This window comes from Lineus longissimus, chromosome 13 (assembly GCF_910592395.1).
Source record: "Lineus longissimus chromosome 13, tnLinLong1.2, whole genome shotgun sequence".
NCBI lineage: Eukaryota > Metazoa > Nemertea > Pilidiophora > Heteronemertea > Lineidae > Lineus > Lineus longissimus.
The window spans coordinates 3,300,467-3,319,488 of record NC_088320.1 but is presented as its reverse complement, the minus strand read 5'-3'; the positions used below and the strand labels follow the sequence as shown (position 1 = coordinate 3,319,488).

Genomic DNA, 19,022 nt, shown 5'->3' with positions numbered 1-19,022 from the left:
AGCTGAACCGTACTTTATTTGTTCAGGACAGATGGGAACGAGTTCATAATACACCCCCATCAATCGGAGGTGATCGGAGATACTCGGGGATCCCAACTAACTGCGCGGTCACTGACAGAAAAAGCCGATGCTTGGGAGTATCGGGCGTGATCGTGTATCATCGACAGCATAGCCAGCGCCAACGACACCAACGACACCGACTGCAGGGTGGACCTTGTCTCCACCCTCAAATCCCTGTGGTAGGCCTACATCATATTTGACGAAATAAATCTCTGCTGTACATTTTCCATGCAATCAAAATCTTGAGTTGGTGAGAGAGAGCAGGAGGGTTTACTCTGGCTAAACCTCCCTCAGAGAAAGAGTGAAGAATCCCTGGGATGGTGCGTGTGCTCATATCCCAGCACTGACACATTGGTTTGAACTGGCCATTTTATCAGCATGAAACGTACCAGTCAGCTTTAATTGTTGCTGGCGGCTACCCTGTGCCAACGTTGGGGAAAATTTCTAACTTAGTCCAATTTGCAATGACTCGTGGACGTGTACTGCGCAAGCTCAAAGCAATTAAATTAGCATGTCACTTCCTATGAAAATTCCCATAAAATAAGCATGCAACAGTTTGTTGCCGATAATTTCGATCGAAAGCTAGAAAATGCCGAAATGAAACGCTAAAACAGTTGTGGACGCTTCAGCCATGTCAAGAAGGAAGCAGCACAGACCACAGCACATCGTGGGTAAGCAGATGATTGGTTTGAAGTTGAATGTTTTGGTTGAAAATTGGGCGTGATTCGGAGCCTGTCATGAAGGCACGTGACCTAATTACCAGCTGATGCAGACATCTTTTGCATTTTCGCTTTATTCTCCAAAATTAGGCATTTTTTAACCTTGTGGTGGTTTGGCATTGATTCGACATATCAAAAGTTATTAAATTTGTGAATAACAGCTCTTGTGGTTTTGTGAGAAAGTGAATTTTAAACTTTTTATCAATTTCTATGGGGTGCCAACACTGTCATAATAAAGTTATCGTTATTAACCCTGCCTGGTCTAGCTGCATTTTTTGGTGACGAACACTGCCAAACCTAACTGATGAAGTGAAGCTAGACATGTTTAGCGATTCATATAAAATTGTGCGTCATTCTTTTTATTCCCTGGTGACCAGGGACATGATGGATGTAACTTGCCCCCCCCCCCCACTCCCCCTTGATAAAATGAACTGAAGAAATGTTCCCCTGGTTCTATGTACCCTCTATATAAAGAGGATTCTACTTTTTCTGGCCTCTTTATTCCCTAGGTCCTATATTAGCCAATTGTCCGGGTCCGATTTCCCCCCAGATGAGTTTCGGTCTGCAAAAAAACATTTTCAACAACTTTTCACTCATTGACTATGTTCTGGGGCACGAGCATGATGAAAAAAGCTGACCATGACAGTACCTCTTCTCAAACCCTTACCAGCTCTCTCTTATTCCTGATTTTTAACCCTGGCCCTGACCCTCACCCAAACTGAGACTTGATATAGATGAGCCTCTGTCTGTAACCAAGGCGCAACATCATGACTCATTTTTTGTAGCAGATACCTCTTTACTAACCATAAATTTGGTCTTGCACAAGGTTTTGGTCCTTGATTGTATTGTGGGAAACAGAGCCGAACCCTGGGAACATAGGGATGGCAGATATGAACAGCAGTTTGATGTCAGATCATGCCCTGCGTTCTGCACTGTCTAACCTACATGCGGCCTACAATCACACATATTATTTGTGTGGTTTTTGTTTATGGACATGAGAGTATAATACAATGCATGTAGTTCATGCCAAATTGTTTCTGGCTGGATTCCCACTGGATATGTGTGCACTTGGTTGCCAGCCGTGCGATGCATGATCAGACCAGAGCATACTCGCCATCAGATCAATAGCGTATCCCCCCTCTGATGGCAGGCCTTATTCAGTCTGGTGGTCTTGGTGCATCTCTTTCAATCATCCTGCTGAATCTCAAAGACTGTTTAAAATGATTGCAGTTGTAGCACTTGAGATCATTTTAAAAGCCTCTTTGCATGACATCTAGAGAACCCCTCTAGTTAATTTGCCATGTAGGCCTTTAAAGAAAATTGAAATGTTCGTCCTGTTGCCTTCTGGGAAAAAATGTCAAGCAATCAATATTTACACTCGTTCACAATTTTCACGTGTATTTCATAACAACGAGTCACGTGTGGTATGTATCCGCATACTATATTCCATAACTTATGAGTTATATCGTGCCGAGTGCGTGTAACCAAACCGAATTGCCTAACACCAGGTAATTAACCCAAAGCAAGGGAGTGTGTTGGGTGCTTTGAACAGCCCACTAAAACTTGCGTCCTAATTCCCATGAATAGCTCTATGTTTATACACCAGTGCACCTTATACATGCTGGTATAGGGGAAGCTCTGCGTCAATGCTGTGGGTATGATCACCCAGCTCGGTTGTTAGCACGTGTGCTGGGCATATCTAGGTGCTCGCTGTAGAAATCAGCTTACTTCAGCATTGGGCGTTGAGTGTTTAGTTTGCCAAGGCTGGAGCGGTGTACGTGCCGTGTGTCATACTACAAATTTTGCGCTTCTTGGAAGCGATTCTACTCCGGCTATGATGTCAGGTATGTCAGATTCCGATTTCTTCGTATTATTGAATCTAAGCGTTTTGTTTCAGCTACTCTTTCATCATAGATTTGTCCATAGGGTGCAAACGTCTATGTAGATAGTTTTTTTCGTGGGCTGTGAATATTGATCAATGTTCGTTGACCCGTTTCATTCCAGTGGTACTTGTCCCAGATGCGTTTTTTCCAAAGTCGCAACTTATTCCAGAGGAGTCGCTCGAGATGATAATGACAGAGTTCCATAGACATCCATTCAAACATGTGCATAATCAGTCTGTAGAATGTTAGTGTACACTTGCAGATTCCGCCATGCACAAACCTGTGGTCCTATGGGCATAGATGGTTCTCAGTAATTTTGGTGACTCAGGAACTGTGCAAATATCTGACGACCAGCAATACTGTAAATCTTCTATACGGTAATGCGTTTTTATGAAGTGTCTTGCCCAAGGTCACAAAGACTCAACGCTTTAGCTGTTTCATAGTTTCTTCTTTTTGTAATATTCAGCATCACACAGTACAGGCAGATTGAAGCATCCTGATGCAATCTATTTCACCGTGGTCACAGCAGTCCGTCGCCATGGTAGTAGCGTTCTTCATGTTCGGTAGTAGCGTTCTTCATGTTCGGCAGTCATGATGGGAACTCGCATTATTGCTCTTAAAGGGACAATGTTGGTGTGCTCTGTTTCAAAAGCCGTGACTTATAACAGTACCGGGTATTGAATTCAGATTAGTGCTCTTGAACGGACAGTGCTACTCGGCTATGTGTCACTGTCAGACATTAAAAGTGGTGGTGGTGGTGCAATTGTGGGTCAGAAGATCATGAGATGGCTCTGTTTTTCGGTGGTCTAGTAATAGATGCAATATGGGTCATCACTTGGAGCGAGTTCTTTACATTCTTAAGTGTCATAGTTGAATCACTTGAATTCAGGTTCAGTTGTAAACATTGCCTTTTAATGACCATTCGCCAAGGTAAAATTTCCCTTTTAACTTAAAAAGGGAAGCAAGCAGGTGCCAGGTGGGGCAGATGAAGTTACACGAAATTGTCAAAGGGGTCTCTCCCATCCAACAGCGTGAGGAAACTATTCATGTTTGAATGAGGAATGAATTGAAAACATAGTGCAGATGACCAATTAGGCCCCCAGCTCCAGCCTACTGTCCCTCTTTAAGACTGAGCAAAGGAGAAGCTGTGGTTCCTGAAAATTTTCCTACATACCACCTGTTGTGGTTCGTAGAATGACCAACAGACCAACACGCTGTGCTTCAGACCTGAGAACACAATACTAGGCCTACACAATCACGCAGTTCAGCGATGTCAGGCCAAGTGAAGTCAATCATTGGTTTCACGTGTGATATCGCAGTTTGATGACTTTATCAATTGAAAGACAGAAGCGCTCTTATGTATATGTATCTGCAATGTAGTTCAAAGTTGAACAAGTTTGATTTCGACAATTCCTGAGTATGCCTGACCGTAAAATCAGAAAAATTTTGAACTGCTGAATTTGTAGGCCTAAATAAATGGGACACGTTGTCCCCCACAATGGCCTGTCCTGGCCTGACAATGCTGAGTACACAACAATGAATACACAGAGGCCTGGACACATAATCACGCATTGCACAGTCATTAGGACAATGACAATTAATTGTCAGCGTATGCCGAGCACTCACATAGCCACCCGTTAAATTACCATGGAGACCTACACAAATAAATGTATCGGTCACGTGATGAATTTATAAGTAATTTGCTGTTCAAAACCAAACTGTTCAATCCTGTTTTACCTTGATAAAATTTAATGATTGTAGTACATTTCAGCGCATATTTTAAATCGTGTTGCGTGCTCATCAACTGAGCAAATTTCAAATCCAGACGACAACAGTTTTTGCCTAGCGTTAAACAAACATCTATTTCATTTGGCCCCGAGCATGGCACAGTCGTTCTGGTGTACGCTTTCCCAGCGAACATGAACGTGAACTGGGTGAAGTAATGATTGGGCGTTTATAGCTGGCTGGCCGTGCATACACTGGTGCTCTAGTCTGCCTTATCCAATGTAGAATGGCGGGCCGCCAACATGCAAATTCCTACTCTCTCTATGGCACCATGTCTCGGTTAACCCTGCGTGGTACAGGATGAGAAGCCTGAAACTACAATTTATCAGGACACAGAAACATCCATCCTCGAAAATTGTGAGTCAGTCGCACACTCGAGTGTTGTCCTGAGCTTCAGGATGAGAAATGTCTGGATTGAGAGGTCATCGAGATTTGCCAATTCTTGCCTTTTTTGGGCACTTTCTGTCCTTGATATGGTCGTTGCTGGAGATTGATTAAGGTTATCGAAAAATCAATCCTGTAACATTTTGTTATCCTTTCCATTAAAAGTTTTCTGGAAAAGTTAAGGATCGCCTCAAAAAAGTGTTACCCATTCTAAGCCAAACTGGCATTTGTTGAAAAAGGGTCTAACTTTGCTTTCACTTGACTTGTCTCATCTTTCGACGTAGTTCCCTCTTTTAACTGTATCAAGCTGGATCAGACCCGCCATATCGCTCATCTTAAGCCAGAGCGTGCCAGGGCTTACACGCCAGCAACGCAACACCGCTTCATTACCCACGCCCATGCTTCGACGGCAAATGCAATTTCCCGAGCATGAGGGACTATCCGTAACCATGGTTACCGACGTGCGGAACAATCCAAACATCTGTGGACGATCCCTGTCGGAAACTCACACGCTACTGCAACTGGTCCGCATGAATTTGACAGCAGAAACCCTAGCTACGATGACAATTCGTTGTTGTCGTGGTCATGTTTTAATGATTAGAGCCGAGAACGCACGATGTGTTCGCGAAGCGTGTACGGACGTTGTTATTGATTTGGCTGGCTGAGTGTCTCGTTGCCGTCTGAGTTTTTATTCAGGATTGCCGAGCTCGGGTGTATGTTCACGCACACGTTGGCACGGTTTCGGCGATGTCGCTATACTTAGTTTCAAAAAGAGTTGGCCATTTGAACTTATAATTCGTTTAAAAACCATGGGTATATTGAGAAGCTTAATCCGTGATGAGATTATGTGGGAGGATATGTTGCTACTGTTGCTATGCTTAGCAACTGGGAGTGTCTCGAGGTCCTGCCTGGTTGGCCCTTATGTCTATGACTAGTACAGAGCTCTCATATAGAGGGCGCTTTAGATATACCCATAGTGATACATCAGAAAATGTACGGAACATATCACTTGATGTGTTCTTGAGGAAGACATGGCTTAAATCTTACTCTGGAGATGGGATGTGACATGCCTAGAAAAATGTTAACTTGTGGAAAATAAAAGTGTCTTAAAATCAATACTCCCAATCTGCATTGGAATAGCTACAGTTCTAAATTCCTTTGTGATAAGCAAAGGGTGTAATGTAGAAGTCTACCAGTCTGAACTCATCACCCTGAGAAAGCCCCTTGGCCCTGTCCTGATTAGCGCTGCAGATTTGCACTGTGATCATTGCGTGTGCTATTATTGATTTACCCGAAGCATGGTGTTGCTTGTCTGTCTATTTATCTCGCGTTGTATTTTTCCTCATTCTAGCGCTTTTTTGCATTTTCGCTATACGTGGTTTCGAATTCTCCTTCCTACTCTCTGACAGATTACAATGTCTTTCCTCGAAAATCGGAGAATTAATCTGTCTTCGTTGTTCATTATCAGTTGGTCAGTGGATATCTTAAGTTACTTATTGAAGGGGGTGGCGATCCATCTGTGAAAAAGGGCCCGGCACCTTGGTATTATCAATGTCAATTTCCAGCAAAGTTATGGTCGATTTCAGTGGATTTTCTGAAATAAGGGAGGCATGCACCCTCCTTTCCCGTGCTGTAGCGAAAGGGTTAGAAATGTTGATTTTTATGATGTAATGGCATACAATATAAACATCAGGGCAGCGAGTTCATGAGTTGAGTCGCGGGTTCAGACTGTGCAAATTTCAGCCAGCGTCAGTTGGCATGGGTGATTGTCAGGATTCTGTGGCGACCTTGAAAATGGCATATCAGATAAGAATTCATGAAGTCTGATCACACAATATGTCATGAATTCAGAGCAGTCCATATGGCTGGACCTGCATTACGCGCCCAGGTGATATCAGATTTTTCTGTTCATGCCTGTGGACAAGTACAACCTGTGTTGAGGCATCACGCAGCATATGTGCGCTGTGTGTCCATGAATATGTAAATGTCAGCATGTCTAGAACGTATCGGAGTCCATTGATTTTCATAAAATCTATTGCGTGATAACCAGGAAATGTTTGGAAACATAAAATGGTAGATTATTGAGTGGACCCCCTGCGTGACAAGTTGGAGAATATACCCTGTTCCTGGTGGCAGGCGGGTGGCAAACCCCTTTCCATCCCAACAATTTATCTGAGAGAATCCTGTGAAAAATTCATGTAGATTAGAAGACACCTCAAGGGGCACTCTTTTCCAAGTCCTGAATCTGCCCCTGGGCGGAGCAAAGGCCTGGTCAAAAGCTGGGTGAGTTGGTGTTGTATTACACATCAAGTATATATCATTATAAAATGTGCGAGAGAAATGCACGACTTGAGTTCCTTCAAGGATGTCAAGCTTTTAGGGTGAACACAGTTTTTTTATTCTGCGCATGGGTATTTGAAACTGTAGTGGCAGTGTGGTTATTTTTTTCATTTTGTTTCTGTGCAACATACATTGTACATTTCTTCCTGTTTATCCTTGGATCTGCGGATGTGTAAACAGCGTTATAAGCACGTCCAGGTACAGTGTAACATGTGTGCGCTGTGCACATAATATTCTTGCTCGATGCCTGCTCGTAATTAAACAGCCACATCACGAGGGATAAGTGCATCAGAAATGTGCTGCTCGGAGATCATTGATTTTCCCTCTACTGGGTTTATCTCGCCATGTCTATACCATGTTCAGTTGGGGGAGGGGTTGGGGGAGGTTTAAAGGAGGAAAAGTGTGAGTTATGTGAGTAGTTTACAGAGGTTAATGCAAGCTTCAAAATAGTTTGGGCATTTGAATCTTAAAGGGAGACAATAGGCATTGACAAATCATGCCATTGGTAGACGAGGTTCGTTTATAGCTGTCTACATATCAGATTTGAAGTGTCCAGGACAAATAAAGACAAAACTGTTGGTGAAAGCTAAGAGTTTGCCATCTGCGACCTTGGAAATTAGGTCAAGGTCAATTTTTTTTCAACCAGCATGTTGAGCTCGATCAAACTTACACCTGCAAAGTAGGCTGCATTGACCTAAATGTGTCAATGGCATGATTTGTACTCCAACAAACTACTGAGGGCTCCTCAGAGTCTAATGAACTCAACAAGTGGGTGTCCAGGTAATATAAATTATGTGCATACACGCTGTACACCAGGTACACCAGGTACTATCTGAATCGGATCACGGCAAGTTGCTGATGCACCACAAACGCACTAGGCAATCCATTGATTTTCTCCCAGACAGTGGCGTGATATATTCGTAGGTTTGCCTCGTGGTGTTGATTGTCGACGTTAGCTCACATGGGCCTAATATTCAGATATGTAACCATGGTGTCACAAAACCCCATCGTTTTGCTTGGTTTCTGAGGTGGCGATAGTCATCGTTTATACACATGGTAAATATTGCGGCTCTCACATAAAAACTGATGCGTCTTGAGAGTGATTCCAGCAGTATAAAATTTGGTAGAATGTTTATGTACAATTTTTGATCCATACGGACTACATTATATGTATCCCTACTACATGTACTTTACTTAATTTGTGCTGACCTACATCTACTGCCAACACACTCAGCTTTTTTTCCAGATTTTTGATAAAGGGTTAGAAATTCAAATTCAAATACTTTATCTCTTACAAATGTCTATTCCTCTACTTGCAGAGGATGAAAATACCAACAACGCGTCGGAAAGCATGCAGGCGCACACCGATGACTGTGGTCTCCATGACAACGGCAACCAACAACGGCACGCAGTCGATGAATTGTCGCCTAACGAGCAGGAAGTGATGGATGCTGTTCAGCCTTCTGTGTCGGACCAGCCGCCGGGAGTGGAAGACGGTGATCTGTCGGCCGATTTGGAGACTGCTGTGATTGGTTCAGATAACCCTGGGTCAAATGACACAGAGATTGTAACTGATCGTCGGGAAACGATCTCTGATCAACCGCTTCAAGAGGACTCTAGAAAGGGTTCGAATGACATGAAGACCAGACCTGTCGAAAACCATCATCGAACTTCAGATAGAGGGTCGTCTGACTCTAAGCTGGACACTAAAGACAATGATGTCGCAATGGTTGAAGAGAATACAGGTAAAGATACCACCAGATATTTATGACTACTGCCTATCAAAGTGGTAATACCAACACTAAAAGCCTAACTGATGACTGCTAACAGTTCAGTAGAGTACAATGGAACCTCCCAGGAGCACACATTCTCTGAAGGCAAAATTGTCATTTCTATTCAATTAGAGCTCAATAATCGAGACACTCGCAGCATTTGGTTGTCTCAAGGGTGTCCTTAGTAGTAGAGCGGATTTGCTGTAGTTATAGGTAAAGTTCTTCTCCAGTAGAACAAAACAAGATTGTGTGGAAGAGGTTTTAAAACTTGAAGCAAAGTATGTTAAAATGTGTTGTCATTCATTTCCTTTCAGTTTCCGAACCATACCAAAAAGATGAAGAAAGGTCTTATCAAACCTTTCCCTCCGAGACCCAATCTCCACGTCGTAGCAGTGGAGACAGATCGCCACGCCGCTCGAGTGGGCGTCGTCGCAGCTCGACTGTGTTGTACAATGTTGATCATGAAGAGCCACGATTCCGTTACTCTCAACCCAAGTCACCAGGTGCTGTGAAGAAGATCAAACTAGACAGCCGTAAATGTCCATTTTGTGGCATCCAAAAGAAGAGTCCGTCGGATCTGGAGCGTCACCTACGGTCACATACTGGGGAAAAGCCATTTGTCTGTCAGGTGAGAATGTGTTTTGGCATTGATGCACTTGCTTGGCTGTTTGGTAGATGCCAGCAGTAATGGCATTGGCTGATACACTGACCCTCCTTGATCCCTTTCATTCTAAGTCTGCTGCTCTCAAATATATTTTATATCAAAAAGCTCTGCTTGCTCTTCCAGGTGTGTAAAAAAGAATTCAAGGCTAAGCGAAGTGTGCAATATCACGAATACATGGAACACGGGATCGAATCAAAGGAAACGAATCTGATGGACCGATATCGCGAACGGAAAATACGAATGGCGATGGAAAAGAAAGTTGCGTCAGATTATCTCAGGTTTGGTGCACGTAAACGTGGTAGACTTTTAAATTCTTATAATGCTTTCAACGATACTGGTGCTGCTGGATTGGATATAAAAACTGAACCAGAGGATTGGAGTTTTTTCAGTGGGACTGACGAGTTAGATGATGAGATTAAAATGGAACGGGGCAATTCTGATCCATCGAAAAAAATAAATGGGCCTGAAATAGACAACCGTTTGCCGCTTGTTGAAGGGACGTCGAACGCTGGAATGCATTTCGGTGTGAACCCAGATCAGAATCGTAATGGTGTTGCAGATGCAGATTGCAATGTTGTCTCGTTTGAAAGTAGCCTGGGGCAACTAGTTGAATCAGAGTTCAAAATGTTTGGTAAAAAGACAGTGAGTGAAAATTCTGCGGATGGCAAATCAGACTTAAATTCAACACAAGAGAAAACCTTTCCGACCCCTTTTGAAGATGATGATTCTAATGACAGTATGATTTTCATCGACAAAAATGGCACAGCATTTGTCGATCAGGACAGTTTCGATGATCAGACATCGCAAAGTGTACAAAGTCTCTCCTTTAATCCTGACGGTAGTTACAACTTTGGGTCGGCACAGATGAATTCAGACAACCAGTCTACACCTAGTGGTTCTGTTGCAGACAACACTATGATGGTCGATCAGGAATCCAACACAATCGTTTTGGATTTGGAAACAGTTCAGCTTGAAACAGGTATTGACGTGACAAATATGACGAAGGAAGAAAAACGTGCCTATTTCCTCTCTAAGCGGACATGCCTTCATTGTGGAAAAGTTTGCCCTAAACCAAGTGATCTGAAGAGGCATCTGTTGGTGCATACTGGAGAACGTCCTTACAAATGTCGGGTGAGTACATGTATGAATTTTAGTGGAGACTCAAATGAGGTATTTAGCTAAGCTGTTTGAAATTGACTTGCATCTTGAAAAGTCAATTCGTAGTTTTGATACCTCCCTCTCCCCTTCCAGGCCTGTGATCGAGCATTTAAATCCAAAGGGTCGCTACAATACCACGAGAAGACCAACCATAACTTCAATATTGACCTCAGCCATGGTCTTAAGGAACGCTATCTCAAGGTCAAAGAAAACGAACTCCGACGCTTTGTCACAGATGGTGAAAAACCAAAACCAGATGAGCTTGACACGAAGCAGAAACAGCCAAGTTACGAGAGTAGCCAGCAGCCATGCTATCAACTATTTGGTGCTTTAGACACAGGAACTGTTCAGCAGATTTTGAATCAGAATTTAAATGATTTAGACGAGGATATGCCAAATAAGGAGTATCCGCAGTTACGCAATGCGCTGGGTTATGATGGGCAGTCCATGACGGGGCAGTGGACTGTCGTTGGTGAGAAAAGGGCAGAAAAAAGCGAGAGTTTTCAAATCGACGAAACAAACAGTCAGTCAGTGAGAATAAAATTAGAACCAATTGACCCTGATGATAAGGAAGTGGCTTCAAAAACGAATGACTCCTCTAAGAATCTTAATTCAGTGCCCCAAACACACTCACAGCCAACAGTTTCATCTGGTACTCTCGTGACTTTAGAAGATCAAGTCTGTACCATGGCTTGCTCATCGCCAATGGTTACACCTATAATATCCAATGTTCGTTCATTGTCAACATTTTCAGACTCCCTCACATCAACTTTGGAGTCGGTCGTTTCCTCAACTAATGATGCGCCCTCTGCGTTAACAACGGTTTTGCCTTCGTGTGAGATACACATCAGCCGCTCTTCAAAAGATTCTACCTCTTCCCAATCGCATAGTCAGATCAGATCTACACCTGTAGTTAGCACTTATGATACAAATGAGAAACCTAGTCAAGAACATAGTGGGAGTGATGTGATATCATGTGGCTCTACTGCTCAGGCACCCTACAGTAGAAGTGTTGCCATGAAGTCTCCCGGACAGCTCAATACGGAGCCCATTCCTGCAGTACCTGCTGCCCCCTTTATGATGAATTCACCGGTCCAGTTGCGTATTCCGAACCCTGGTGTCATACAGCATGGTCCACACTTCAGACCTGTTACAACTTGTCCCAGTAGCTGTGAAACAACAAAAGGACACTTGACGCAAAGTAGAGCTCCCCATCTGCAAAGTCGTACCTCCGCTGCACCTGTGGGTTCTACGAGCCAAGAACATTTGATGTCTCTCATAAGGGCACCCCCTGCACCTCTGCCGAACATTCCAAACCCTGATATGTTGTCTCAGTCTCGAATGTTTGGTCCAACGATGCACTACAGGCCGATACAATCCCGTTTTGTACCGCCCAATCATTTTGTCTCGCAAGTTCAACAGCACCCTTTGGATAAAATGACTCTAGCGAATCCTGTAGTAAACCCGCCAAATGTTGTCGTTAAACAGCAGCGCTACCGCGACAAATTAGTGAATGATTTACTACCAGACCATGACAATCTTCTTGACAATTTCACGATAATGAAGGAGACGACTTTTATTGCCAAGATTGATGCTTCAAATAAGAAATCAGGTGAATCAGTGGTGCTATACAAATGTTATCTGTGCATGGGAAAAGTTTTCGATTCGATGCAAAAAATGAAGGATCACATGACAAGTCACTCAAGTATTGGCTCAAAATTACCATATCGTTGTCCAGTCTGCCAAGCAGCATTTCAATTCCGTATCATACTCTTGCGCCACTTGCGATCACTACACCACTGGGACGTGGAGGAAAAAGACGATTTCAGTATCGCAAGTCACGAGCCCGCCTTGGCAGAAACACCAGCAAAGGAAGAAACAAATGCAACACCTGAACCACCTGTTCCAGACATCCCAGATCAAGATGACCGACTCAGTGACGTTGAAATGTTGGATGATGATTTGTCTTCACAAAGTTTGACTGATTTCGATGCTGATGAGAGCATTGAATTGGCTGCACTAAGATCTCCAAATGAGGACGAATCGCATAATGACATGATCAAAAATGTTTTTGAAAGTAACAATCATATTTCTAGTCTATTAGGTGCAGTGTCACGACCAAGGAGATTTGATGGACTGTTTAGGTGCCGTTTCTGCCCCAAGTCATTCTTTCGGTTTTTCTGCCTTCAGCGTCATGAGAGGGTGCACACAGGGGTCAAAACATGCTACTGTAAACAGTGTGGACGGGGCTTCAGTGAACTACGCAACCTGCGGCACCATATTCTGCGCTTTCATTCCGGGTTAGATCGGCAGGAACTTTTCAAGTTATTATCTCGCGGAAGCCCGAGTAAAAAGGTAGCTGAACCTTATGTCAAGGGTTTGATTGGAAGGGACTCTGCTCCAAAATGGCCGATGCCTAGGCCTAGACTTGGACCGTTGCAGTTGCCACTCCTTCCTCCAGAACGTCCGCCCTCTGTTCCGGCATCAACATCAACATCTCACATGTCACAGTCTCCAGTAGAAGAGCCGGAGCAGTCTTCATCTGCAACTGCACTGAATGCTCGTCTGGAATTACGCTCGCACTTGGAGGAAAAGATTCGTCGCAAAGAGGGTGTGTCGGATGATATTACGATTGTGATTCCATCTGATATGCCTTTGGATGATTCTCCAGCAACTGCTACAGAGCCCGAGGATAATCCTGCTGATATTGGTGAAGGTCAAGGTCAATCAAAGAATGATCATGACCTTGCTGTTAAATGTCAAGGTGATGAGAGTATCTCTAGTGGCCAAGGTCAGGGTCAAGAAAAAAATGACACTGAAAAGGAATCTGTAGAAGGAATCAAAAACAATAACAGTGCAGAAGTGAAAGATATGGAGAGTGTGGGATGGAATTCAGTATCTGCATTTCCAAAATGTGAACCAAACCAATCAAGATCAGAATCTCAAAAAAGTGTACAAAAAGACTTGGAACAAAATTGCATTTTGGATGAAGAGAATATACGCATAGAAAACCCGAGCACCAGTTCAGAAAAGCCAAAGGATGCAGAGCCAATGAGTACTAATCAACCTAGTATGAATGCAGGAATCCCTTGTGTTGTAAACACTACTAATCCTGAATCAACCTCAGCTTCAAAAAACATGATTAACATTTCTAGTCCACCACCGATGTTCAGTCCAAATTTTCTCAGTCACACAAGCTTACCACAATCATTCGGGATGGCCCAAATGTCACCTATGAACCTACAGTTATCTGTGAACACAAATGGCCAGGTTACAGGAATCCCTATGTCACCTGGCGGACCTTACAGCCTGTCGCCCCGCGGACCTTTCCTCAGTCCTCCGCACATGACCATGTTGCCATTTAGCTCAGCCCTACTCAATGTCCCTGGTGCTCGCCCAATGTTTCAAGCACCGATGATGACATCCACTGTACCTACCATGACGCAGCCATCGTACGTGATGTACCCGCCCCTGCCTGTTAGTGCGCCTGCCCGCACGCCACAGAGGTCGTATCTCCAGGATGTCGCAGCGAGGTTTAACGCACCAGATGGGGGAGATGCCGCAGTTGACGATAAGAAGCAGAGGAATTTTTCTAACCTGTCAAGAACTCATTCGAGGTAAATATCAAAAATTACCTGGAAGGTGCACACTCATAAAATCTGGCCGTAGTGTAAGGTGGGGAATTTGGACTGAATGAAGCAGGATGCCAAAGATCAACTTGCTCACCTGTGACTGAAAAGAATGCTGAATTGAAATTATTAGAATACTAGTACGATTAGAAAGGGTTCGTTACTGATAAACTATGGCCGACTTTGCGTCCGAGCCGAGTGCGACATTGGCTAAAGTCATAATAACTAGCCCTTCACCTAGAAATTGATGCCACTTGGCCTGCGACTTTCTTGCAGGGTTGAAGTGATCTGTGATCCGCAGAAGCATGAAGAGTCTGCCACCCCAGTGTTCCTGCCTGATGGACGGACATTATTCAGATGTGCATATTGTGCCAAGGAATTCCCCAATTACTCGGACATCAGGAGACATCTAAACTTTCATGAAGGTAAGGTCATGGACAGTTATCATAAATTTCAAATGTACAGTGACACCCAAGCAAGTTTTTGAACACCCTCCTGCTTTCTCCTTCGGATGCATATATACTAGGCCTACATGGATGGCACCTTATTCAACTTAACTTCAATTATTCTCGAATAACACTGGACCACCATTGTCATCACTAGTGCCCAGCTGGGCCAATAGCAGCCCATAGAAACTCAGAACTTTCCAGTTTTCTGGGAGATGAGCATAAGATATTTCTAAAGAGAATCCTTGTCAAATAGCTCATCACATATCTTCCTGGTTTCCCTGTACAGTTTCTGTCTCTTTATTTCAGATGTGCGCCCTTTCAAGTGCAAGATGTGCCAGTACAGTGCAAGAACCAGCAGTCAGCTTAAAGTTCATATGATGAGACATCAGGGTATGTAGAGCAAATGGACATCACAATATCAGAAACAGATACATGTATACAGATTCAATATACCAAGTTTCAGCAAAGTTTATACCTGTATTTCTATTTTCCTGACCCACAATTGAATACGAACGGCTTACCCCTTAAACATCTACATTCTTATCATTTACTTTCCTTCATCTTTAGGCATACGTGAGTTCAAGTGTCATATTTGTCATTACGAGGGCGTGACACAGTCTGACCTGAATCGCCACCTCCGATCCCAGTCGCATCTTTACCTGGAGCGCATGGGAAACAAGTGCAAGAAATGCGGAGAGGATTACACGAGCCGACAAGTTATGAACCACGGCCACATTTGTAAGGCGCAGGCAATGCATCCCGCCATACAACTCGGAATGAAGAAGGTTCGTTGAAAGAGAATGATGTCGGAAAGGAACTTGACAGATGCACAGTGCAGAATGTGCTAAATGGGTTGCATTTAGCATTCAGGAATCATGACAAGAGCTATTGTATTTGAGTTTGTTTATTTTTTCAAAACTTGTTTCATAGTGCTTTATACCATACGCGCCAGATGGGCACCTAGGCTTCTGTGATACTATTGTAAAGTTTTCTGCTAAAAGATATTTTTATACTTCACTGGATATTCATGTGATTGGTGGGTGAAGTTATTATTGTTCAGTTAGTGCATTTCTTTGTTAGTCTGTCTTTAAAACCATTTTTTCCCAGTTAAACATTCTACATTTTCTCAATGAGAATGACGAGTTTTTTGGCCAATTCGGCTGGACTTCCAGAGATTTATAAGAGTTGATGAATCATGTATGTAAACAGGGTGTTGTTAAATAATCGTTGATATTGTTGAAATTAAATGTTGGGTTGATGAACATGTACTGGAACTTTCAGATTGTGAATGCGAGCAGTTAGGGACATTCATTCAGTACGTACACAACAAGGGAGGGGGTATATTTGAGGCCCATTGTGTATTCATACAAAATGATCGTACCATTACCAGTGTTTATAGGCAGTCAGTCAGTCTGGATTGCTAGATTTTAGGCACTTGCTCGGACAAGACCAGTCTTATAATTGGTCTGGAGAGAGTACTCAGGGTAGTCAGCACTGCAGGATCACATAGATTGCCTCTCTAGAGTCCAGTGTCTTTGTCTTGATGTAGGTCTGCCTTTCTTTTGTACCGGCCAGTCATTTTATGGAAGGTGATGAGCTTATTCATTACACACCATTATGTGGCAAGAACCACAATATATGGCATTTATAACATACATTATAGAAATCTGCCAGTTTTCATTCCTTGTATTGAACATGACCTCTCTGATTTTGTATATTGTACATACATGTAGAACAATGTAAATTTTTCATTTAGTTTTATGTATATTTTTTTATATTCTATTTCTACTATATGTTTAGATTCTATATTATGGCATGTGCATGTATATTTTAGCTGTCATGAGCATTGCTCTATGTGCTTCTTATTGTGTGTATAAGCCTGAACTTGGCTTTTACTATCCATTGTATGATAATCGAAAATTCTCATAAAATAGTCCTAAGCATGGTACATTGATGTCATCTGAACTTGAACCAGTGTTCAGTACTACTGTTTGGCTTTGAGGGCTGGTTGTCCAAAGGCTTAGTCTCAAATGTAATACTGTAAAACTGCTTAATCACTTATATACAGTACATGTATTTCTAAACAGACGAGGTCAGTGTGGGCAGGGCTGTCCCCTTTTTGCGGCCCGAAAACAATTAACTTTGAAACAATAGAAGAGGGTTGATTAAAAATGGATAATGAGGCAGCGTTTTCACCGGATGATGTACTTAAGACACTGTTAAATTTGTTAGTTAATAGAAATTATATCAATATGTAAATGCAAGAGCACCCTGCTCTTATGCTGAACAGAGCTTATCTATGATGACATTCAGTGTTTGATAGCAAACACATGGCCATGGCTGTGGAAATGATAACCGTACAGCATCGTTTAGCTATTAATGTTCATGTGTTTGCCGTCTATTATGGCAATGATGATGTCATTGATAGTTGAAATTGTTAAGAAATGTCTCTCTATGTGTAGTTGTCAGAAATTGTCATATCCAGCATATGATGGAATATAAGTTGTTTAATTTTTTTAATGAAAAGAAAAATACAATTATTCATATAAAAAGTATCTTCATGTACTTTACTGTGATCAAAGTGAGTTTGTTCTGTGCTGCAATTTATTTCGGGACTGATCATTTCCTAGTTCAGCCATTTTACTTTGAATGGTCCTTGACAACATGACTTCACACCAAAATAAACAACACCAAAAAACTTCTCCAATTTTATTCAACAGAACAGATAGTCATAGACTTGGCAATGACCTGATCAGGTAGAAGTCATGGCCAAACAATTTGACGAACGAAGCCTGCAACAATGATAACCATTAATGATTAAATAATAAAATGCGAAAAAGCTCAAGAAAACGTCATCAGTATGAATGGTTCACGAAGTAGGAAACCGCATAAAACATGATAATCAACAACAGTTTACCACCTGTGACAGAGATGTGGGAAAGTCCTTACTGCATGCGCTTGTTTGATGCATAACGTGGCTATGAATCATTGCTTTGGTGTTTGCACTGGGTTTCATGCCTGCGCCTACGCAGATGAATTGCCCATCCGCATTTGTGGCCATAATGATTTCAACAGATAGAAATGTATATTGACAATCCCTGCCATAATGAATGTGTTGTACAAAGACATTTTATGATGGTCAATCTCAGAACAGGTTGAAACCGCCACCAGAGGGACTCTCACATCTGTCACCAAACCCTGAAAAATTAAAACCTGCCTGTGGAGACTGGGGGGTTTCATCTTTACCTCCGTCACCAAACATACTGAATATATTCCCTGAGCTGTTATCACCACCTGCCCCAAATCCTAGGCCAAAAGAAAATTTATTCTGCTGTGGGCCTTGGGCAGTGTCCCCTCTGCCAAAATTGAAGCCAGTACCGTTCACTGGACTTTCTGTTGCCCCAAAGTTGAAATTGGGGCGACTTGTGTTTGGTTCATTGTTGAAACCAAAGTTGAAGGGATTTGCCGACGATGCCGTGGTACTTTTCGTTGACTTCTGACCTATAAAAAGGCAAAAGAATTTTATATCAGACCCGAGCATACACCTGACCCTGAAAAAAGCAGGTAGTTATTGGCGTTAAAGGACCTTGGAGGCATTCATGCTTGTTTTGCCGTGTACATGTATATTCCAACTAATGTATTGGCAATAATGATGATAAACTGTAAGCTGCAGCTGAAGTCTTTAAATGACATCTGGCAGCCGCATTCAGTCCTTTAGTCTTTAATTACCTAGCCTTGACATGGGCACATTGCCGAAGATGTTGCACTGCAAGAAGGGTAGTTGAGCTTGTAAGAGCAATACCAAGTCTACTCTTATGGCTCAATGAGCGGAACCCACAGACTGGATTATCATAACGGTACTGGTATCTTGCCAACATCATGGGTTTTGTGGTCGGATGGATAGATCCCAGAGGTGTGATCACAAATCATTTGTAACATACCATGGAAAGAAGAGGTAGAGAAGCTGCTCTCGGTAGATGTAGATGCTGGGTGGTTTGTTTCGGCATCGGCTTCTCGCTGGACCATGGGGCGACTTGAGAAACAGAATCCTGGTGACCTGCTCTTGAGTTCAGACAAATGCCGAAGATGTTTCTCGAGATCAAACGGACTGTCATCAGGATCAAGAGTTATTCCTTTATCACCTGGTAGAGCAATAGTAGATAATATGCACCGTCTAGA

At 42.8% G+C, this 19,022-nt stretch overlaps 1 protein-coding gene across 3 annotated transcripts; it reads left to right on the top strand.

Annotated features, from left to right (window-relative positions):
- Window positions 1–591: 591 nt before the first annotated feature.
- On the top strand, window positions 592–17,380 carry LOC135497880 (uncharacterized). Of its 3 annotated transcripts, none has more exons than XM_064787865.1 (8): window positions 592–731; window positions 8,491–8,916; window positions 9,258–9,571; window positions 9,731–10,738; window positions 10,859–14,382; window positions 14,671–14,819; window positions 15,150–15,233; window positions 15,411–17,380. In XM_064787865.1, exons 1-8 carry the CDS (start codon window positions 692–694, stop codon window positions 15,635–15,637), a joined length of 5,772 nt encoding a protein of 1,923 aa, XP_064643935.1. In that variant the 5' UTR covers window positions 592–691; the 3' UTR covers window positions 15,638–17,380. The 3 variants fall into 3 exon arrangements, with proteins under 3 accessions (XP_064643935.1, XP_064643936.1, XP_064643937.1); XM_064787866.1 differs by lacking the exon at window positions 592–731 and adding an exon at window positions 2,403–2,623; XM_064787867.1 differs by lacking the exon at window positions 592–731 and adding an exon at window positions 7,041–7,114.
- The last annotated feature ends 1,642 nt before the right edge of the window (window positions 17,381–19,022 follow it).